The 23,059-nt window shown below is 54.6% G+C and overlaps 2 protein-coding genes across 5 annotated transcripts in view; one reads left to right on the forward strand and one right to left on the reverse strand.

Annotated features, from left to right (window-relative positions):
• SNAP47 (synaptosome associated protein 47) overlaps nucleotides 1-1,600 on the reverse strand; it is a 38,066-nt gene extending 36,466 nt beyond the window's left edge. Inside the window, exon 1 of the mRNA XM_038389179.2 lies at nucleotides 1,433-1,600. The gene's annotated coding sequence lies outside the window, so the exon portion shown is untranslated. The remainder of the gene's footprint in view (nucleotides 1-1,432) is intronic.
• JMJD4 (jumonji domain containing 4) lies at nucleotides 1,584-20,476 on the forward strand. 4 transcript variants are annotated; one of them, XM_043509765.1, is made up of 8 exons: nucleotides 1,616-1,706; nucleotides 11,459-11,756; nucleotides 12,028-12,152; nucleotides 13,269-13,434; nucleotides 15,039-15,164; nucleotides 16,797-17,064; nucleotides 18,879-19,025; nucleotides 19,715-20,476. In XM_043509765.1, the coding sequence occupies exons 2-8, from the start codon at nucleotides 11,677-11,679 to the stop codon at nucleotides 20,024-20,026; spliced, it is 1,224 nt and encodes a 407-aa protein (XP_043365700.1). In that variant the 5' UTR covers nucleotides 1,616-1,706; nucleotides 11,459-11,676; the 3' UTR covers nucleotides 20,027-20,476. The 4 variants fall into 4 exon arrangements, with proteins under 4 accessions (XP_038245108.1, XP_043365700.1, XP_038245109.1 ...); XM_038389180.2 differs by having other exon boundaries at nucleotides 1,584-1,700; nucleotides 11,459-12,152; XM_038389181.2 differs by having other exon boundaries at nucleotides 11,459-12,152.
• Nucleotides 20,477-23,059: the final 2,583 nt, after the last annotated feature.

Consider the following 23,059-nt stretch of genomic DNA (forward strand, 5'->3'; position numbering starts at 1 on the left):
ATTCATCATATAAATCAGAGATGAAAGAGACCTATTATTTCATCCATTCTATCTTCCAGAGTCCAACTGTGATTGTTTCTCACACTGTATTTGCTAGTGCTTGTCACTCTAGTTTTAAATATCCCAAGCAATGGTACTTCTGCTTTTCTTCAGGGAGAATATTCCACGGCCTGACACATCCCACTGTTAGAAACCTTTGCTTGGATTCAGAATATGTTCCCCTCTTCCCCCCGCCTCTTTTAATTTCATTACTCCTAGTTATATCCCTGTGTATCACATGAAATTCCACTTTACCCTCATGTTTCAACCCTTTAAATATCTGTATATCATCATGTCTCTCCCCAATCCTTTAATCACCACTTAACCAAGTCACATCTATCACCCTTTCAATCTTTCCTGACCCTGCAATTAGTTTTGTTGTTCTTCTCTGAACTCCTACCAATGCGTTAATATTTTTCTAGTATTGTAGCACCCAGAACTGAATGTGATATTCCAGATGCAGTTGCACAAGACCTGTGTGATATCCAGGAGGTAGGATGCTGGACTGGGAGCCAAGAGACCTGGATTCTATTTCTGGCTCTGCCACCAATATTACTGTGTAGCCTTAGGCAGGTCCCTTAACCACTCTCTGACTCAGTTTCTGTTGAGATGATGAGAATGAGGCGATTCTCCCTCTTTTGTAAAACGCAATGAGATCATCGCCTGAAAAGCACTATGTAAATGACAAGTATTACTAATTTTTTCCAGTCTGTGACATCGTGCTTCGTCATATGCTTTTGCATCACACTGTTAATTCCTGCATCGTTTAGCATCCACTTTCAACGTGCCTTCCCCCGCCGCCCCCAGCATTAGAGCATCCCACGCTTCCTTCTCCCATTGAATGTCTTTCTCAGGAGTATTCCCCACACAAAGAATTAGCTGCATTTTCCAAGATGACTAATCTGCAGTTGCCGGCTCATATTTCAGACCTCTCTTCATACCGCTATTATGCTTCTGACTTCACTGATGTTTGAAGCTTCTGCCCAGGTTAATATTATGGATGGGCTTTTGTGAAACGCTTTACAGTGTCCCCCCGTGTCCCCCCCACGTCCAGCACTGCCCCCCGCCACCCACCCTCAAGGGGGCCCCCACCCCCACCCCCCACCCGCAGCGACCCCCACACACCCCGCCCCTCGCCCTCAAGGGGGCCCCCCGCTCCCCACCCACAGCGACCCCCACCCTCAAGGGGGCCCCCGACCCCGACCCCCACCCGCAGCGACGCCCACATACCCCGCTGCCCCCCCTCACCCTCAGGGGGCCCCACCACCAGTGGTCCCAGCAGGGATCTGTGCGCTCCCCCCTCCCCCTCTGACGAAGCGGCCATGGGGGGCGCGGGCGGGGGCGGGGGCGGGGGCGGGGGCCCCCTCCCCCACTCCAGGCAGGACCGACTCACCGTCCCCAAGAGAGCCGCTCAGCCGCTAGCTTCTGCCCGCCGCGCCTGCGCCTGCCGCGAACTTCCATTGGCCGAGCCGCCCCCACCCCGGTCATCTCCGATTTCCTTCCCTCTGCGAACGTGCGGCCCCGCGCTCCAGGTTCCGGCCTTCCCGAGGTCCTCTGGCCAGGCGCAGGCGCAGCCCCGCCTCCTTGCCTTCAGCGCCCGCACCGAGCGAGTCGCGTCACGGGGTGTGTGCGGCGCCATAATGTGTCCGGGTAGCGGTGAGGTCAGAGTGCGTGACCGGTCGGTTCCCTTACCCCTCCCGGGGCCTCTCACCCCCCCATATAGCTGGGAACCCGGGCTCCCCCTCCCGGAGCCCCTCATACCCCATAGCGGGGAACCCGCCCCCCATCCCGGGCCTCTCACCCCCCATAGCGGGGAACCTGGACCCCCCATCCCGGGCCTCTCACCCCCCCACACACATGGCTGGGAACCCGGACCCCCCCCATCGCGGGCCTCTTACCCCCCCATAGCAGGGAACCCGGGCTCCCCCTCCCTGGGCCCCTCATACCCCATAGTGGGGAACCTGGACCCCGCATCCCGGGCCTCTCACCCCCCCACACACATAGCTGGGAACCCGGACCCCCCCCATCCTGGGCCTCTTACCCCCCCATAGCAGGGAACCCGGGCTCCCCCTCCCTGGGCCCCTCATACCCCATAGTGGGGAACCTGGACACCCCCCCCATCCTGTCCTCTCACCCCCCCCCCCATAGCTGGGAACCCGGGCTCCCCCTCCCGGAGCCCCTCATACCCCATAGCGGGGAACCCGCCCCCCATCCCGGGCCTCTCACCCCCCCATAGCAGGGAACCCGCCCCCCCCATCCCGGGCCTCTCACCCCCCCATAGCAGGGAACCCAGGCTCCTCCTCCCTGGGCCCCTCATACCCCATAGTGGGGAACCTGGACCCCCCATCCTGGGGGCCTCTCTCCCCCCCCACACACATAGCTGGGAACCCGGACCCCCCCCATCCTGGGCCTCTCACCCCCCCATTAGCAGGGAACCCGGGCTCCCCCTCCCTGAGCCCCTCATACCCCATAGCAGGGAACCCACCCCCCATCCTGTCCTCTCACCCCCCCCATAGCAGGGAACCTGGGCTCCCCCTCCCTGGGCCCCTCATACCCCATAGTGGGAAACCTGGACCCCGCATCCCGGGCCTCTCACCCCCCCACACACATAGCTGGGAACCCGGACCCCCCCCATCCTGGGCCTCTTACCCCCCCATAGCAGGGAACCCGGGCTCCCCCTCCCTGGGCCCCTCATACCCCATAGTGGGGAACCTGGACACCCCACCCATCCTGTCCTCTCACCCCCCCCCCATAGCTGGGAACCCGGGCTCCCCCTCCCTGAGCCCCTCATACCCCATAGCGGGGAACCCGCCCCCCCATCCCGAGCCTCTCACCCCCCCATAGCAGGGAACCTGGGCTCCTCCTCCCTGGGCCCCTCATACCCCATAGTGGGGAACCTGGACCCCGCATCCCGGGCCTCTCACCCCCCCACACACATAGCTGGGAACCCGGACCCCCCCATCCTGGGCCTCTTACCCCCCCATAGCAGGGAACCAGGACCCCCCCCCGGGCCCCTCATACCCCATAGTGGGAAACCCGGACCCCCCATCCTGGGCCTCTCACCCCCCCATAGCAGGGAACCCGGGCTCCCCCTCCCTGAGCCCCTCATACCCCATAGCAGGGAACCCGCCCCCCATCCCGGGCCTCTCACCCCCCCATAGCAGGGAACCCGGGCTCCTCCTCCCTGGGCCCCTCATACCCCATAGTGGGGAACCTGGACCCCGCATCCCGGGCCTCTCACCCCCCCACACACATAGCTGGGAACCCGCCCCCCCCATCCTGGGCCTCTCACCCCCCCATAGCAGGGAACCAGGACCCCCCCCCCGGGCCCCTCATACCCCATAGTGGGGAACCTGGACACACCCCCATCCTGTCCTCTCACCCCCCCCATAGCTGGGAACCCGGGCTCCCCCTCCCTGAGCCCCTCATACCCCATAGCGGGGAACCCGCCCCCCATCCCGGGCCTCTCACCCCCCCATAGCAGGGAACCCAGGCTCCTCCTCCCTGGGCCCCTCATACCCCATAGTGGGGAACCTGGACCCCCCATCCTGGGGGCCTCTCTCCCCCCCCACACACATAGCTGGGAACCCGGACCCCCCCCATCCTGGGCCTCTCACCCCCCCATAGCAGGGAACCCGGGCTCCCCCTCCCTGGGCCCCTCATACCCCATAGTGGGGAACCTGGACCCCGCATCCCGGGCCTCTCACCCCCCCACACACATAGCTGGGAACCCGGACCCCCCCATCCTGGGCCTCTTACCCCCCCATAGCAGGGAACCCGGGCTCCCCCTCCCTGGGCCCCTCATACCCCATAGTGGGGAACCTGGACACCCCCCCCATCCTGTCCTCTCACCCCCCCCCCCATAGCTGGGAACCCGGGCTCCCCCTCCCTGAGCCCCTCATACCCCATAGCGGGGAACCCGCCCCCCCATCCCGAGCCTCTCACCCCCCCATAGCAGGGAACCTGGGCTCCTCCTCCCTGGGCCCCTCATACCCCATAGTGGGGAACCTGGACCCCGCATCCCGGGCCTCTCACCCCCCCACACACATAGCTGGGAACCCGGACCCCCCCATCCTAGGCCTCTTACCCCCCCCATAGCAGGGAACCAGGACCCCCCCCCGGGCCCCTCATACTCCATAGTGGGGAACCTGGACACCCCCCCATCCTGTCCTCTCACCCCCCCCATAGCTGGGAACCCGGGCTCCCCCTCCCGGAGCCCCTCATACCCCATAGCGGGGAACCCGCCCCCCATCCCGGGCCTCTCACCCCCCCATAGCAGGGAACCCGCCCCCCCATCCCGGGCCTCTCACCCCCCCATAGCAGGGAACCCAGGCTCCTCCTCCCTGGGCCCCTCATACCCCATAGTGGGGAACCTGGACCCCCCATCCTGGGGGCCTCTCTCCCCCCCCACACACATAGCTGGGAACCCGGACCCCCCCCATCCTGGGCCTCTCACCCCCCATAGCAGGGAACCCGGGCTCCCCCTCCCTGAGCCCCTCATACCCCATAGCAGGGAACCCACCCCCCATCCCGGGCCTCTCACCCCCCCTATAGCAGGGAACCCGGGCTCCCCCTCCCTGGGCCCCTCATACCCCATAGTGGGGAACCTGGACCCCGCATCCCGGGCCTCTCACCCCCCCACACACATAGCTGGGAACCCGGACCCCCCCCATCCTGGGCCTCTTACCCCCCCATAGCAGGGAACCCGGGCTCCCCCTCCCTGGGCCCCTCATACCCCATAGTGGGGAACCTGGACACCCCCCCATCCTGTCCTCTCACCCCCCCCCCCCATAGCTGGGAACCCGGGCTCCCCCTCCCTGAGCCCCTCATACCCCATAGCGGGGAACCCGCCCCCCCATCCCGAGCCTCTCACCCCCCCATAGCAGGGAACCTGGGCTCCTCCTCCCTGGGCCCCTCATACCCCATAGTGGGGAACTTGGACTCCGCATCCCGGGCCTCTCACCCCCCCACACACATAGCTGGGAACCCGGACCCCCCCATCCTGGGCCTCTTACCCCCCCATAGCAGGGAACCAGGACCCCCCCCGGGCCCCTCATACTCCATAGTGGGGAACCTGGACACCCCCCCATCCTGTCCTCTCACCCCCCCCATAGCTGGGAACCCGGGCTCCCCCTCCCGGAGCCCCTCATACCCCATAGCGGGGAACCCGCCCCCCATCCCGGGCCTCTCACCCCCCCATAGCAGGGAACCCAGGCTCCTCCTCCCTGGGCCCCTCATACCCCATAGTGGGGAACCTGGACCCCCATCCTGGGGGCCTCTCTCCCCCCCCACACACATAGCTGGGAACCCGGACCCCCCCCATCCTGGGCCTCTCACCCCCCTATTAGCAGGGAACCCGGGCTCCCCCTCCCTGAGCCCCTCATACCCCATAGAAGGGAACCCACCCCCCATCCCGGGCCTCTCACCCCCCCCATAGCAGGGAACCCGGGCTCCCCCTCCCTGGGCCCCTCATACCCCATAGTGGGGAACCTGGACACCCCCCCATCCTGTCCTCTCACCCCCCCCATAGCAGGGAACCTGGGCTCCCCCTCCCTGGGCCCCTCATACCCCATAGTGGGGAACCTGGACACCCCCCCATCCTGTCCTCTCACCCCCCCCATAGCTGGGAACCCGGGCTCCCCCTCCCTGAGCCCCTCATACCCCATAGCAGGGAACCCGCCCCCCATCCCGGGCCTCTCACCCCCCCATAGCAGGGAACCCGGGCTCCTCCTCCCCGGGCCCCTCATACCCCATAGTGGGGAACCTGGACACCCCCCCATCCTGTCCTCTCACCCCCCCCATAGCTGGGAACCCGGGCTCCCCCTCCCTGAGCCCCTCATACCCCATAGCGGGGAACCCGCCCCCCATCCCGGGCCTCTCACCCCCCCATAGCAGGGAACCCGCCCCCCCCATCCCGGGCCTCTCACCCCCCCATAGCAGGGAACCCAGGCTCCTCCTCCCTGGGCCCCTCATACCCCATAGTGGGGAACCTGGACCCCCCATCCTGGGGGCCTCTCTCCCCCCCCCACACACATAGCTGGGAACCCGGACCCCCCCCATCCTGGGCCTCTCACCCCCCCATAGCAGGGAACCCGGGCTCCCCCTCCCTGGGCCCCTCATACCCCATAGTGGGGAACCTGGACCCCGCATCCCGGGCCTCTCACCCCCCCACACACATAGCTGGGAACCCGGACCCCCCCCATCCTGGGCCTCTTACCCCCCCATAGCAGGGAACCCGGGCTCCCCCTCCCTGGGCCCCTCATACCCCATAGTGGGGAACCTGGACACCCCCCCCATCCTGTCCTCTCACCCCCCCCCATAGCTGGGAACCCGGGCTCCCCCTCCCTGAGCCCCTCATACCCCATAGCGGGGAACCCGCCCCCCCATCCCGAGCCTCTCACCCCCCCATAGCAGGGAACCTGGGCTCCTCCTCCCTGGGCCCCTCATACCCCATAGTGGGGAACCTGGACCCCGCATCCCGGGCCTCTCACCCCCCCACACACATAGCTGGGAACCCGGACCCCCCCATCCTAGGCCTCTTACCCCCCCATAGCAGGGAACCAGGACCCCCCCCCGGGCCCCTCATACTCCATAGTGGGGAACCTGGACACCCCCCCATCCTGTCCTCTCACCCCCCCCAGATGGGAACCCGGGCTCCCCCTCCCGGAGCCCCTCATACCCCATAGCGGGGAACCCGCCCCCCATCCCGGGCCTCTCACCCCCCCATAGCAGGGAACCCGGGCTCCTCCTCCCTGGGCCCCTCATACCCCATAGTGGGGAACCTGGACACCCCCCCATCCTGTCCTCTCACCCCCCCCATAGCTGGGAACCCGGGCTCCCCCTCCCTGAGCCCCTCATACCCCATAGCGGGGAACCCGCCCCCCATCCCGGGCCTCTCACCCCCCCATAGCAGGGAACCCGGGCTCCTCCTCCCTGGGCCCCTCATACCCCATAGTGGGGAACCTGGACCCCGCATCCCGGGCCTCTCACCCCCCCACACACATAGCTGGGAACCCGCCCCCCCCATCCTGGGCCTCTCACCCCCCCATAGCAGGGAACCAGGACCCCCCCCCGGGCCCCTCATACCCCATAGTGGGGAACCTGGACACACCCCCATCCTGTCCTCTCACCCCCCCCATAGCTGGGAACCCGGGCTCCCCCTCCCTGAGCCCCTCATACCCCATAGCGGGGAACCCGCCCCCCATCCCGGGCCTCTCACCCCCCCATAGCAGGGAACCCGCCCCCCCATCCCGGGCCTCTCACCCCCCCATAGCAGGGAACCCAGGCTCCTCCTCCCTGGGCCCCTCATACCCCATAGTGGGGAACCTGGACCCCCCATCCTGGGGGCCTCTCTCCCCCCCCACACACATAGCTGGGAACCCGGACCCCCCCCATCCTGGGCCTCTCACCCCCCCATAGCAGGGAACCCGGGCTCCCCCTCCCTGGGCCCCTCATACCCCATAGTGGGGAACCTGGACCCCGCATCCCGGGCCTCTCACCCCCCCACACACATAGCTGGGAACCCGGACCCCCCCATCCTGGGCCTCTTACCCCCCCATAGCAGGGAACCCGGGCTCCCCCTCCCTGGGCCCCTCATACCCCATAGTGGGGAACCTGGACACCCCCCCCATCCTGTCCTCTCACCCCCCCCCCATAGCTGGGAACCCGGGCTCCCCCTCCCTGAGCCCCTCATACCCCATAGCGGGGAACCCGCCCCCCCATCCCGAGCCTCTCACCCCCCCATAGCAGGGAACCTGGGCTCCTCCTCCCTGGGCCCCTCATACCCCATAGTGGGGAACCTGGACCCCGCATCCCGGGCCTCTCACCCCCCCACACACATAGCTGGGAACCCGGACCCCCCCATCCTAGGCCTCTTACCCCCCCATAGCAGGGAACCAGGACCCCCCCCCCGGGCCCCTCATACTCCATAGTGGGGAACCTGGACACCCCCCCATCCTGTCCTCTCACCCCCCCCATAGCTGGGAACCCGGGCTCCCCCTCCCGGAGCCCCTCATACCCCATAGCGGGGAACCCGCCCCCCATCCCGGGCCTCTCACCCCCCCATAGCAGGGAACCCAGGCTCCTCCTCCCTGGGCCCCTCATACCCCATAGTGGGGAACCTGGACCCCCCATCCTGGGGGCCTCTCTCCCCCCCCACACACATAGCTGGGAACCCGGACCCCCCCCATCCTGGGCCTCTCACCCCCCCATAGCAGGGAACCCGGGCTCCCCCTCCCTGAGCCCCTCATACCCCATAGCAGGGAACCCACCCCCCATCCCGGGCCTCTCACCCCCCCCATAGCAGGGAACCCGGGCTCCCCCTCCCTGGGCCCCTCATACCCCATAGTGGGGAACCTGGACCCCGCATCCCGGGCCTCTCACCCCCCCACACACATAGCTGGGAACCCGGACCCCCCCCCATCCTGGGCCTCTTACCCCCCATAGCAGGGAACCCGGGCTCCCCCTCCCTGGGCCCCTCATACCCCATAGTGGGGAACCTGGACACCCCCCCCATCCTGTCCTCTCACCCCCCCCCCCCCATAGCTGGGAACCCGGGCTCCCCCTCCCTGAGCCCCTCATACCCCATAGCGGGGAACCCGCCCCCCCATCCCAAGCCTCTCACCCCCCCATAGCAGGGAACCTGGGCTCCTCCTCCCTGGGCCCCTCATACCCCATAGTGGGGAACCTGGACCCCGCATCCCGGGCCTCTCACCCCCCACACACATAGCTGGGAACGCGGACCCCCCCATCCTGGGCCTCTTACCCCCCCATAGCAGGGAACCAGGACCCCCCCCCGGGCCCCTCATACTCCATAGTGGGGAACCTGGACACCCCCCCATCCTGTCCTCTCACCCCCCCCATAGCTGGGAACCCGGGCTCCCCCTCCCGGAGCCCCTCATACCCCATAGCGGGGAACCCGCCCCCCATCCCGGGCCTCTCACCCCCCCATAGCAGGGAACCCGCCCCCCCATCCCGGGCCTCTCACCCCCCCATAGCAGGGAACCCAGGCTCCTCCTCCCTGGGCCCCTCATACCCCATAGTGGGGAACCTGGACCCCCCATCCTGGGGGCCTCTCTCCCCCCCCCACACACATAGCTGGGAACCCGGACCCCCCCCATCCTGGGCCTCTTACCCCCCCATAGCAGGGAACCCGGGCTCCCCCTCCCTGAGCCCCTCATACCCCATAGCAGGGAACCCGCCCCCCATCCCGGGCCTCTCACCCCCCCATAGCAGGGAACCCGCCCCCCATCCCGGGCCTCTCACCCCCCCATAGCAGGGAACCCGGGCTCCTCCTCCCTGGGCCCCTCATACCCCATAGTGGGGAACCTGGACCCCGCATCCCGGGCCTCTCACCCCCCCACACACATAGCTGGGAACCTGGACCCCCCCCATCCTGGGCCTCTTACCCCCCCATAGCAGGGAACCCGGACCCCCCCCGGGCCCTTCATACCCCATAGTGGGGAACCTGGACACCCCCCCATCCTGTCCTCTCACCCCCTCATATCAGGGAATCCGGGCTCCTCCTCCCTGGGCCCCTCATACCCCATAGTGGGGAACCTGGACCCCCCATCCTGGGGGCCTCTCTCCCCCCCCCCACACATAGCTGGGAACCCGGACCCCACATCCTGGGCCTCTCACCCCCCCATAGCAGGGAACCCGGGCTCCCCCTCCCTGAGCCCCTCATACCCCATAGCGGGGAACCCGCCCCCCATCCCGGGCCTCTCACCCCCCCATAGCAGGGAACCCGCCCCCCCATCCCGGCCTTCTCACCCCCCCATAGCAGGGAACCTGGGCTCCTCCTCCCTGGGCCCCTCATACCCCATAGTGGGGAACCTGGACCCCGCATCCCGGGCCTCTCACCCCCCCACACACATAGCTGGGAACCCGGACCCCCCCCATCCTGTGCCTCTTACCCCCCCATAGCAGGGAACCCGGACCCCCCCCCCGGGCCCCTCATACCCCATAGTGGGGAACCTGGACACCCCCCCATCCTGTCCTCTCACCCCCCCCATAGCTGGGAACCCGGGCTCCCCCTCCCTGAGCCCCTCATACCCCATAGCGGGGAACCCGCCCCCCATCCCGGGCCTCTCACCCCCCCATAGCAGGGAACCCGCCCCCCCATCCTGGGCCTCTCACCTCCTCATATCAGGGAATCCGGGCTCCTCCTCCCTGGGCCCCTCATACCCCATAGTGCGGAACCTGGACCCCCCATCCTGGGGGCCTCTCTCCCCCCGCACACACATAGCTGGGAACCCGGACCCCCCATCCTGGGCCTCTCACCCCCCCATAGCAGGGAACCCGGGCTCCCCCTCCCTGAGCCCCTCATACCCCATAGCAGGGAACCCACCCCCCATCCCGGGCCTCTCACCCCCCCCATAGCAGGGAACCCGGGCTCCCCCTCCCTGAGCCCCTCATACCCCATAGCGGGGAACCCGCCCCCCATCCCGGGCCTCTCACCCCCCCATAGCAGGTAACCCGCCCCCCCATCCCGGGCCTCTCACCCCCTCATATCAGGGAATCCGGGCTCCTCCTCCCTGGGCCCCTCATACCCCATAGTGGGGAACCTGGACCCCCCATCCTGGGGGCCTCTCTCCCCCCCCCACAGACATAGCTGGGAACCCGGACCCCCCATCCTGGGCCTCTCACCCCCCCATAGCAGGGAACCCGGACTCCCCCTGGTCCCCTCATACCCCATAGTGGGGAACCTGGACACCCCCCCCATAGCTGGGAACCTGCACCCCCTGCCCCCTGGGGCCTTGCATACCCCATAGTGGGGAACCTGGACCCCCCCATCCCATGCCTGTCACCCCCCCACACACATAGCTGGGAACCGGACCCCCCCCGGGGCCCCTCATACCCCATAGTGGGGAACCGAGAGACCCTCCAATTCTCCCGAAAGTGGGACCGGGCCTCTCCAGAGGCCCCTTGCCCCTGATAGTAGGGACCTGGACCCCAGTCCTCTCCTGGGGACCCTCACTTCCTGTTTGCTGGGGTCTCTCTCTAGGGGTGAGTTTCAGGTTCTTGGGTTTCCCTTTAGATGCTGGGATTAAGGGGAGTTTAGGGGTATGGGGAGGTCCCTTCCGTGCCCCATCATCTGCCTCATTTCCCCCAGGCATTGCTGCTATCATGCCCTGGTATCTCTCAACTCCCTCATTATTTTTTAATGATTGGGGGCTGCCTCTGTGTCCGCAGCAGGCCGAGCGGTGCAGGGAGTATGGAATAAATGCAGGAGCCCAGCTTGATTCCTGCAGGGTCTATCTAACCTTATAAAACTGCCCTGCTTAGTGTCTTCTTTACAGTCTGATAATCTTAGAATTGGATGCATTTTATTTTTTTGCTTGCACGAAGCTTCTCTTTGTATTCACAGATTTGGGGCGAGAACCCCACTGAAATGAACATGTCTGCTGTTTATTTCTAGAAATGGGCAAGTGGCCGTTCTCTTCTGCGACCCATTGAGAATGCCAAGCAAAAGCATGAGAATAATTTAATATGAACGTGTAACTAGAGTATCTACCTTTGACATGAAAGATCTACAGAGAATATAGGCTTTGGTTACTATGATTTGTTTGTAATGTAGCCATTTGATCAAGGTGGCCATAAACACTGAACAGCATTGAAGGATATTTCTAGCCCTATATGGTGAGACACAAATGGGAAGAACAAGGCTTTTCCTACAAGATTTTATTTATATTTTGGAATTGGACATTTTTTTACTTGTGAGTTAATTTTCATAGATTTGAAAGATCCACTCAGATTAATGTACTGTGCAGCTGTTTATTTTAGCCTAACTAAATATTTTCTGATCAGCACCTTCTCAACTAAGTACCAGGAAAGTTATATAGTCTGAATGGACAGAGCAGCGTTTGCCTGTTCCACTGCGTTCTTTTATGATTACAGCAGCGCATCTCATGGTGCAGTCTGCCTGCCCCACGGACATGTTGACTATATTGAAAAAGTAGAATCGTTCAGTTACTCTGATTTTTTCAGGGACTATCTGATTCCCAACCACCCATGTGTTTTCTCAGCTAAATTCACTGAGGGCTGGGGCAGCAGGAGGAATTGGGTGGCTCGGGATGGGAAGCCTAACTTTGATTATCTACTGCAGCATTTTGGTAAGTGATTAAGTTTTTAATATGTAATTTAATATGAATGATAAAAGTCAAAGAGTTTTTAATAACGGCCTCTGGCCAATGACAAATATCCTTTGAGCCTAAAGGGATCAGTCTCTCAGTTGATACATTAATTTATAAGAATAATTAATTAATTTATAAAAATGGTCCATTTAGCCCAGTATCCCATCTTCTGAGAGTGGCCAGTGCCAGATGCTTCAGAGGGAATGAACAGAACAAGACCGTTATCGAGTGATCCATCCCCTGTCATCCAGTCCTTGCTTCTGGAAATCACAGGATTAGGGACATCCAGAGTATGGGGCTGCATCAATGACTATCTTGGCTAACAGTCAGTGATGGACCTCTCCTCCATGAACTTATCTAATTCCTTTTTGAGTCCAGTTATACTGTTGGCTTTCACAGCATCACCTGGGAATGAGTTCCACAGGTTGGCTGTGTTATGTGAAGAAGTACTTCCTAATGTTTGTTTTAAACTTGCTGCCTATTAATTTCATTGGATGATCCCTGGTTCTTGTGTTATGTGAAGGGGTATATAACACTTCCTTATTGACAATTTTCTACCCTCGTTTATATTTTTTCCCCTTTGCCCTACTCCAAGCTTTAATTTAGTCTAAAAATAAATTTGAACTCATTTAGGGCCTTATCATGCAAATTTACACTCCTTAACTTTATACATGTGAATAATCCCAGCTGCATGCTCAAGTGTTTGTAGGATCTATATTGGGTGGATGGGGGAGGAACAGGCTTTGGCTATTCTGGAAATCTAAGTCTCTCTTTATGCTGTGAGAGATTCAGAGTTTTGGCTACAGCCCATATCCCATTCCCAATGCACTTTGCTGTGATTCAGTTTGTGGTGGTGCCATTACTGCATGCCTCATTCAGTTAACACTTCCATAAATCATGCTACGAATAATGCTGATCTAAGGTTTAGTGGAGGTATCTGGAAAGTGAGAAGACCATGTCTTCATAAATGTTTGTACAGCACCTAGTACAATGGGGCCCAGGTACTAGATGCTAACGTAATATAAATATGGAAGGATTACAGTTTTGGCACCAGTTATTCTGCTCCCCAACTGGCTCAAAACGTTTATATTTCAGGGAAGGCTGTAGTACCTGTTGCCAACTGTGATGTCAAGGAATACAATTCTAATCCAAAGGAACAGATCCCTCTCAAGGAGTACATAAGTTATTGGAAAGAATACATTAAAAAAAACTACCATTCACCCCGGGGGTGCCTCTACCTCAAAGACTGGCACTTGTACAGGTAAGAGAGCACTTTGGAATCCTCAGCATGCCGTAATACAGCGGTGAACTGCTGCTAAACTGTGACACTGATATTTTGTTAGCTGATGGTTTGACTGAAAGCAGCTATCCACTGAAATACTTTTCTTACACTGTACTGATCTAAATGTGCCACACACGAAAGAGTTCTTAAACATTTTCATAGTGTTGGCTCTTGCTTTGGCCTTTGGCTAGTAAGGTAAAAACTTTACCATTTTTAATTGTGTTTAATGCAATAAGCACTTTTTCCTTTTTTTAAATCAAAATAAATCATGAGGACTTTTTGCTCTTCATTTAATCTTCCCCTCCCATCTGCTCTGTTCCTATGTCCCCATGCACAAGTTTCCCTGCTCCTTCTCTGTCCCTGTGCGTGCTGCCTGGATGCATCCTCCACTTCTTGTCCTGCGCAGCCGTCTAGTACTCCTCTCCCTCTGCTCTTGTGTCCCATCTTCCTTGAATGGCTGCTGCTCGTGGCTGGCAGCTCTGCTGCTGATTCGAGTTTGCTACGAGTGAGTTCTGATTCTCCATCTGTGTGGCTGTGACTTCTCACAGAGGCATCTAGGCAGGGCCCTCTTTGCATATGTCTGTTTAGACAGACATCTAGTCTTTACTTTGCCATGGAGCGCCTGGATGCCTGTAGAAGCAACTGGAAATGAGGCAGCATCATGACATCAGCCACAGACCGCACTGGGAGAACCACTGCCAAACACCACTGAAAAGCCTACGGTCCAGCTTTGGCTTTTTTGAATCTGTTAACCACGTGGGATGACTGATTAGTTGTGCAGATTTCTTACTGGAACGGACATGTGTTTACTAAGAGGAATTTAATTACCTCTCACAACTCTCCTGTGAGGTAAGAAAACGCAGTTGCACCCATTTGCAGCACCGAGGGCTAGATTCACAAGGGGGACTTAAGCATAACTGCCCTTATAGATGCCTACGTCCAACATTTAGATGCTGTTGGCATTCACAAAATCACTGCTGAGCTGTCACCTAACCCTGTAGGTGCCTAAAGTCCATAGGCACCTAGGGTCCCCGAGGTCCCACCCTACTCAGCATTTCCTACTGGCTAGCTTACGTGGCTCCCTGCTCACCATGCTGACTTTGAGAGTCCCCTTTTTTGGATGCCTGACTCTTCCCAGGCACTGTATAGGGCTCCTGGGCCCTGACGCAGGGTTGTGAATTCCACCAGGCAGCAGGCTGCCTAAAAGTCAGGTGTGTTGCAAAGCCTTGTGAATCTAGCTCCAGGAGGATTAAGTCGCTTGTAGCAGATGACATAGCAAGGCAGTAATGGCCTCAGTGAGACACTGCTCGTCACCTGACCAGTCTCTGCTTCTGCGCTTTGGGAAACTGAGATGATGAATCTAACAAATTTATTAGAGCATAAGCTTTCGTGAGCTACAGCAAGTGAGCTGTAGCTCACGAAAGCTTATGCTCTAATAAATTTGTTAGTCTCTAAGGTGCCACAAGTACTGCTTTTCTTTTTGCGAATACAGACTAACACGGCTGCTACTCTGAAACCTGAGATGATGAATGAATGTTTCTTTTCCCTGAAACCGTTTTTTTGCAATACTTTGTCTTTTTAAGGGCTTTCCCAGAACAAGATGTTTATACAACCCCCATCTATTTCACTTCTGACTGGCTGAATGAATACTGGGATGCCATAGGCCTGGATGATTATCGATTTGTCTACATGGGACCTAAGGGTTCATGGTAAAGTAACTTTGATTTTTTTTTTTAAATGCCGATGCACTGTTTTAAACAATTATTAGCATTGCAGTAGTACTCCGAGCTGTCAGTTAGGACCAGGTCCCTATTGTGCCGGTTGCCACACAAGTATAACATAAGGCAGCTCTTTTTCCCCAAGGAACATGCAGTCTAAATAGGGACAACATGTGACCGACAGGTATAGGGGTTGTGAGAGAGAGAAGGAACGCTAAGGCTACATGTATTAGCTAAGTGTACAGTAAATGTGGTGAGATAACATTGCTTGATGGCACTGTTCTGTCCAACATCTCTCGCAATGACTCTAGTCATAAAACCCACGGAGTGAGCTGGGAAAGGGGAGCAGCCTGGCCAATACAGGTCCCCATCCTGCATCCTTAATAGGAAGAATCTGGGGAGATTTGCCTGCGTGTGGGCTGCAGAATCTGACCTAAAGGTTGCAACCAAGGCTAGTAAGGGATACACGGAGGTTAGAACTAGTCACTCGCATTAAGTTCTCTGGCTCAGTGTATCCAGGGAGATGAAAACAGGAGAGAGAACTTGGGGGTATCTCTTAGATTGTAACTGTTTGTATAGCACCTAGCACAAGGGGGTGCTGTTCCATACTGGGGGTTTTAGGCACTACAGTAATACAAATAATTAATAATCATTGAACTCAGTTGTTTAATGACAGCACAGTGTATAAGCATCACTGGAGCTCCTTTATTTAGAGCAGTGGTTCTCAAACTTTTGTATTAGTGACCCCTTTCACATAGCAAGTCTCTGAGTACGACCCTCCCCTTATAAATTAAAAACACATTTTTAATATTTAACACTCTTTTATAAATGCTGGAGGTGAAGCAGGGTTTGGGGTGGAGGCTGATAGTTTGAGAACCCCTGATTTAGAGGTTTCAGAGTAGCAGCCGTGTTAGTCTGTATTCGCAAAAAGAAAAGGAGTACTTGTGGCACCTTAGAGACTAACAAATTTATTAGAGCATAAGCTTTCGTGAGCTACAGCTCACTTCATCGGATGCATTTGGTGGAAAAAACAGAGGAGAGATTTATATACACACACACGGTACTGAAGGAATTCTTCAAACCTGCAGTGCCAGCTGCAGCCTCACGAGGGTGCTGACTAGTTAAGTGAGCACTTCTCAGCAGGAAATCACTATGACCCACAGCCGCAAAGTATTTTAGCCTCCTAACTTCCATTGAAATCAGTGGAAGTCTAAATACCTTTGTGGGTCTGGGCTTGAGTCTAAAGTGTTGCCATTTGTTGGCGATAAACCAGCCCTTTCAGTCTTAGCTTCAGCCCAAACTGCAGAATCTGCTGCCTTTGAAGTGTGAGGTTCAAATTGAAACCTAATACTTTAGCAGCAAAAAGTGGGGCAAGTGTTGCTGACCCCCGTGCCCCCAGTTTATTAATAGGGTGTCTTCTTGCTCCTTAACACATGACAATTGAAAATAGTCTGACAGGGCCACATTCTTGCTTCAGCTATGCCTGCACAGCTCAGATTGATTTGTGTGGAACTATCCAAAGCCAGAATATGCCCATAGTCTTAACTTTACTTGATTTGTGCTTGTTTGCATTGTATTTGCCTTTTGCATCACACATGCTTAAACCTTTGACTTGGCCCACAGGACTCCTTTTCACGCCGACGTCTTCCGCTCCTACAGCTGGTCTGCCAATATCTGCGGGAAAAAGAAATGGCTGCTCTATCCCCCCAGGCAGGAGGAGTACCTTAGAGATCGCCATGGTAACTTGCCCTTCGATGTCACTGCGCGTGATCTTCAGGACAGCAGCATTTACCCACGCTATGCCCAAAGCTGCCCTCCTGTTGAAATCATCCAGGAAGCAGGGGAAGTAGTCTTCATCCCTAGTGGCTGGTACCATCAGGTGTACAACCTGGTAAGATAATTGACAACTTAGGTTTATATCCATTAACTTCCTGAAAACTGTCTGAAGAGTTGCCCTAACTAGCCAAAGCTACCTCTTTGCAAGTGACGATTGCGATCCATGGGAAATACACTCTCAGAACAGCAGTGTATGACCCCAAGTGTTATAGGGTTAGCCTTATACCCGAAGCAGCCAGTCTGCGGAAAAGTGACTTGTGTAACACTAACGGCAAGGGATTCTAACTTAAACAGACCAATTTCTAGATGTAGCCACAAGATCATCAATATACTTACACACTAGAAGCAAGAGGAAGACCAAGGACAGGGTGGTCCCATTACTGAATGAGGAGGGAAAGACCACCACAGTGGCCGAAGTGTTTAAATGCCATTTTTGTTTCAGTTTTCACCAAAAGAATTAGCAGTGGTTGGATGACTAATACATTTCTGTGATTCGTTAGCAGATCAAAAGGTTTTGAGTAAGCAGTAAAGTTCTTCTGAGTCTTTAGCTAATTTTAAAGCAAGAAAGAAACCCGTTTACACTTTCTCATTGGGTTCCCATACTGTCCTGTCACGGGTTGCATTTCTCAGCCTGGTTGCTGCCGAGAAGAAACTCCGAAGTTTGACCCAGGAGGCCTAGTTTGGGTTTTGCAAAATCTTGGCCTTTGGATTTTTCAAAATCAAGGCATATGGGGTATTTTAGATCCCTCTTCTGTTTAATCCACATCACCAAAACTTCAGCAGTTCTCCTGAAAATATAATTCTAATTTTGACCCATCTTTAGAAAGTATAGCTTTTGCTGAGGCAAAACCTGCAAAATATAAGGTGTGATGAGGGAAAGCCAGGCTAAATGTTTGGTGGCAGCAAAGAGAGACAAAGGCCTGGATCCTCACAGGTATTGATTTCAATGGAAGTTAGGAGCTTAAATATCTTTGAGGATCTGGATCAAAGTTCATAAGAACAAGCTTAGATGGGCTTTAAGAAACCAAGACCCCAATCATTCACTCAGATCCCTTCTGCCCTTGAGGATCCACTTCCAGGAGAGAGGCCCTGGAGGATAGTTTTGAATGGGATCCTGACATAAATTGGGAGGGGTTTGGTTTTTTTTTTTGATAGTGGGGGGGAAAGTAACAGTATATCTGTGCAATGTTTGGTTTTAAATGCATTTCAGAGCTGGGGGCTTGGGTGCACATCAAAATCTATAGGCAGGTGCCGTTGGGGTTAGAGTTAGTTCAATCATTTCTGTGCTCTAGGCATCGTTGGTTTGTTCTATCTTGCTCAGTGCAAACATAAAATGTCCCAAATGATCAGTCTCTGCGGTAACTATATTGAAGTAACAGCAGGGAGTAACCATGTCCCATTTCTATACATAGCAAAAGATGCTTCTTACCACTTGATCATTTAGAACACTAAGCAAAATAAATAATTCTCGTCTATATCCTGCATTGGCTGGGAAAGGAGTGGATGACATGGGGGATCTCAGACACCTCACATACAGTGTGTCCTTCAATATCAACACTTCAGCTAATTAAAGCCTTTACATTAAAAGTGTGGGTTATGATAGGGCACAGTACTGGTTGTAGATGTGGGCACAATTGCCAAATGGCAGCGAGAAGGACTGAGGATGGGGGAAGCTTAGGAAGCAGGGTTTGATTAGCAAGGGAGTTAAAAAAAGGTAGACATTGAAGATAGTTGAGGCCTTTCCATTCATTGAGGATGAGAGATTAACTCTTGTTGGCACCATCTTTGTGGAAATCAGTAATGAGGTCAGAGACCTCACCCCACATGCCCTCACATGAATAAACAATTAGACTCTGTGGTTTCTTCCAGGAGGATACCATTTCCATCAACCACAACTGGGTGAATGGCTGCAACGTGGCTATCATGTGGAGCTTCCTGCAGGATGAATTAACAGCCGTCCAACGTGAAATCAGTGAATGGAGAGAGACAATGGAGGACTGGCACCTACAATGCCAGGTATGACACCCAATCAGTTCAGTGATGTGAGCCCTACTTTCCTTGGACTATTGTAGCCCCTATACAGAGTGCATTTCAATGATACTGGACACCAAACTGATCTGTATTGAGAGGTCATGCTTTGTTACAAGCTGGGAAACAAACAGTCCAGTTTGTTAAATGGTAGATTATCTCTTAAGTCTCTCACTATCTCATTGATGCAACACTCAGTGTATATGCTACTGCTTGTACTTATTTGCTGCTTCAGACAGGTGTAGAATGTGTGACTGAAGAAAACTGATTTGTTAATCTGCACTCATTAATTCAATTTTTAGTCCTTTCAATTACTGCTAGGTTAGCTATTTGTTTTATAGGAGATGCTGCATATAGTATTTCCCTGCATGAGATCTTTCTCTAGCGGAAATAGTAAACTCCTGTCTTATTGAGCTGAGGAAACTCCAGCCAGTAGAACTGGTCAGATAAAAGTTTACTGGAAACTCTGGGGATACTGGGAAGTGTTTTGTTGGGACTAGTGAGATTTCCTGTCAATGTATTTTACTGTAATTAGGCATCAGGAAATAACAAACAGGAGTCACACACTGAAAAGAGTTTTCAGCTACTTAGTGGCTTGATAAGGCAGCTGCCTTTAGCTATCTTACTAGTGCAGTTAATAAGGAGTCAAAGTTTAATGTGTTTTCTTTCCCCCTTAGGTAATCATGAAATCTTGCACAGGCATAAACTATAAGGAGTTCTACAACTTCCTTAAGGTAATTGCAGAGAACAGGATTTCTGTCTTAAACCACGTTCTAGATGAAGAAGCTTCAGCAAAGAACACTCACAGAGCTGCCACCTCTGCTCTGGGCATGCTCCATGCAGTGTTTGATTTAAAAAGGACTGTGCAAGTGTTAACATCCTTAAATGCTAATGAGGATTTCAAGAAACTGAACCCTAAATCACTGACCCCACCTCCAGAGACATTACTACACCACTTGAAAGCAGCAATAGACACAGCACTGTTATAATTCTATATTTATTCAAGTATTTGCATCTCTTGCAACCTAACTGCATGTAGACAACTCATAAAAAGTCTTTATATTTTCCCCCCATTAGAGGTTAAGCACAATGAGCCTTAATGTGGATAGGGAGGACGCGGATACAGAATCAAGAGAAAAAGCATGTTAGGAAACTGAGTACACGACATTAAATTTCCCATTTATATTGAAATCACCCTAAAAAGGAAAGAAGTCTCCAGCAGAGTCAGAGATTAGATTCATGCCATGTAGTAGAATCCAAGCAGCTAAACTGACCATAGCAGGAAGAAGTTATGGTCCTTTGAATCAGCCACATAGGAAATTCAGCCATTGGAGTTGTCTAGAACCAAAAGAATGAACTTTTGAGATGTAGCCTCTCAATTCTACACACCAAAGCATCTGTATTTTAACAAGTTCACCTCTCTGTACTGAGATCACCTAGACACTGAACAAAAACGAAAGCTTATGCTCTAATAAATTTGTTAGTCTCTAAGGTGCCACCGGTACTCCTTTTCTTTTTGCGAATACAGACTAACACGGCTGCTACTCTGAAACCAAAAAGTTTTAGAAAGGCAAAAACATGGAAGTCTGTGTGTAGCGTTAGACTATCTTAATGAAAGGAAGTGTATTAACACTCTAAGGGCAGGTTTTCACTACTTGCCGGATCGGCGGGTAGTGATCGATCTATTGGGGATTGATTTATCACATCTCATCTAGATGCGATAAATCGATCCCCAAATGCACTCCCCATCGACTCGGAACTCCAGCTCACGAGAGGCAGAAGCGGAGTCGATGGGGGAACGGCAGCGGTCGACTCGCCGCCATCCTCACAGCCAGGTAAGTCGACCTAAGATACGCCAACTTCAGCTACGCTATTCACGTATCTGAAGTTGCATATCTCAGGTCGAAACACCACCCCCCCCAGTGTAGACCAGGGCTAAGAGCAGTGCTGTGTGGTTACATAGCACAACCTATGAACTTAAGGGTAATTAATACACATTGAAAATGATTGCAAGGGAAGTGGCCTATAAAAACACTCCCATTGCTGTTAGGGGGTTGCAGTAAGTCTCCTTCTCAACGGCGGTGTGAAAAGTTTAATTCTAGCCAATAGTGTTTCCATTAAGATTCTAGTTGAAGGTTTTTAAGCACAGAGCTGAAACTTAATCAGTCGTTGACCTAGGAGGTGACCAGTACGGATGACTACTTAAAGTTGCTGTTTTTAATATTGCACATTAAAATATTTAAAAATGTCAGGGCACATCTCATTCTTTCAAAGCTTAAACTACTACTCTTCCGAATTAGTATGTTAAACATGTCTTGCATGTGCTATTTAGTAATAGATGTTCTGGACTTTCACCGGGAAACTATACTCAATCATACCATCTTCCATGCAAAGCTCCGAAAACTGTGGAAGAATCTGACTTTTCTTTCTTGGCTATGAACGATGACTGAAAATTGCACAGGCTCAAGAAGGGGTTCTGGGAGCCTCTCTTTGGACTGGAAAGTTGCCACTTTTGAGCAATTATGAAACTAGAACAATTCACAGCTGGCACTGAACAAGGTTTCCTTTGTCAGACAGCCAAGGGCAACTGTTTCTGCCTTCCATACCTCCTGGGGGCTGAGGGTTCGGTGGGCCTCAGTGGGATCTCAGTTACAGTGGTGGAATTCCATTGGCTTCAGTGAAGTCGTGCCTGATTTACACTAGCGTGAGAGCCAATTTTGGTCCATTAAGCACCCAATCCTGCAACATACCAATTACTACCATAACTACCCAGCATTTCCAGCTCCCAGTGAGTGCAGTGGGAGCTGAGCATCCACTACCTCCATGCTCCAAGGCACATAGTTGCCAAGTACCTTGGAAAGTAATGCTTCAGCAAGAGTACTGATCCTCACTCCTACCATCTTTACCTTTTGCTATGTTCTTCTGTTCTGTAGAAGTTCTTATACCTCACTCACAGTAGTATGCAATAAGCAACATGACAAAACCCAGCTAGATTCATTTGCTATGGCTTAGGTGTGTATTTACAATGTGGAGTTTCTTTACCATGCTTGTGGGGATTAAGCATTCCAGGGAAGACTGTTCACAATAGGACTTGTCAGCTAAGCACCCAGGGTTGTTCTAACCACCAAAACCACAAATTCACTGAGATTTCTGCTTGCTACTGCCACGGTGATGCTTTCTCAACATGGTCAGGCTGGTGAGTCATCTTGTTAGCCTCAAAGGAAGCTTTGTTGGTGCTTTATTGGGTGTTAGTGGTGTGACACCACAGTTCTTGAGACACGCAAACAATCTTGAGGCCTGTGCCAGCCCTCACTTTGCTTTGCAGCTTAATAGGTTCAGCCCAGTCCCACTGAAGCATGCCCTGTCACCAGCTGCTCACTGAAATACCAGATTTGCTGCACCCAAGGAGACAGCATGTACACTAACTTGTTTGATTGAACTGAGGATCAGCTGTATAAACACACCAGCACTGAGCTGTTTGCATTGCAAACACATTTATCAAAGGTGCCGAGTTGATGGTAAGGGTAATGGAAACAGAAAAGTTACTAAACTAAATCAACACATGCTTTCTAGAGACTAAACGCACTAACCATCTGCTGAAACGCAGTCAATTCTTGCCTTCTTGCAGTGTTTCTAACCCAGAAATATAATTGCACTCCTGATGTGCAGGATAAAGAGGTGTTTTTGTGTCTTCCCCTTATGTTCCCCAATGTCAGTTTGTTCCCATAGTCAAGATTTCACCCTATGGTTTATTTCCTGGTGTGCTGACGTCACAGCTTCCTGTTGACTTTTATATGCAAGCCAGGCTTCCATTGTTTGGGCTCACAATGCTTAGTTCATCTGTTTGCCACAGTTCACATGGCAATATATGACAGGTTTCAGAGTAACAGCCATGTTAGTTTGTATTTGCAAAAAGAGGAGGACTTGTGGCATCTTAGAGACTAACAAATTTATTTGAGCTTAAGCTTTCGTGAGCTACAGCTCACTTCATCGGATGCATTCACTGAATGCATTTGGTAGTA

This window comes from Dermochelys coriacea, chromosome 2 (genome assembly GCF_009764565.3).
Source record: "Dermochelys coriacea isolate rDerCor1 chromosome 2, rDerCor1.pri.v4, whole genome shotgun sequence".
Taxonomy (NCBI): domain Eukaryota; kingdom Metazoa; phylum Chordata; order Testudines; family Dermochelyidae; genus Dermochelys; species Dermochelys coriacea.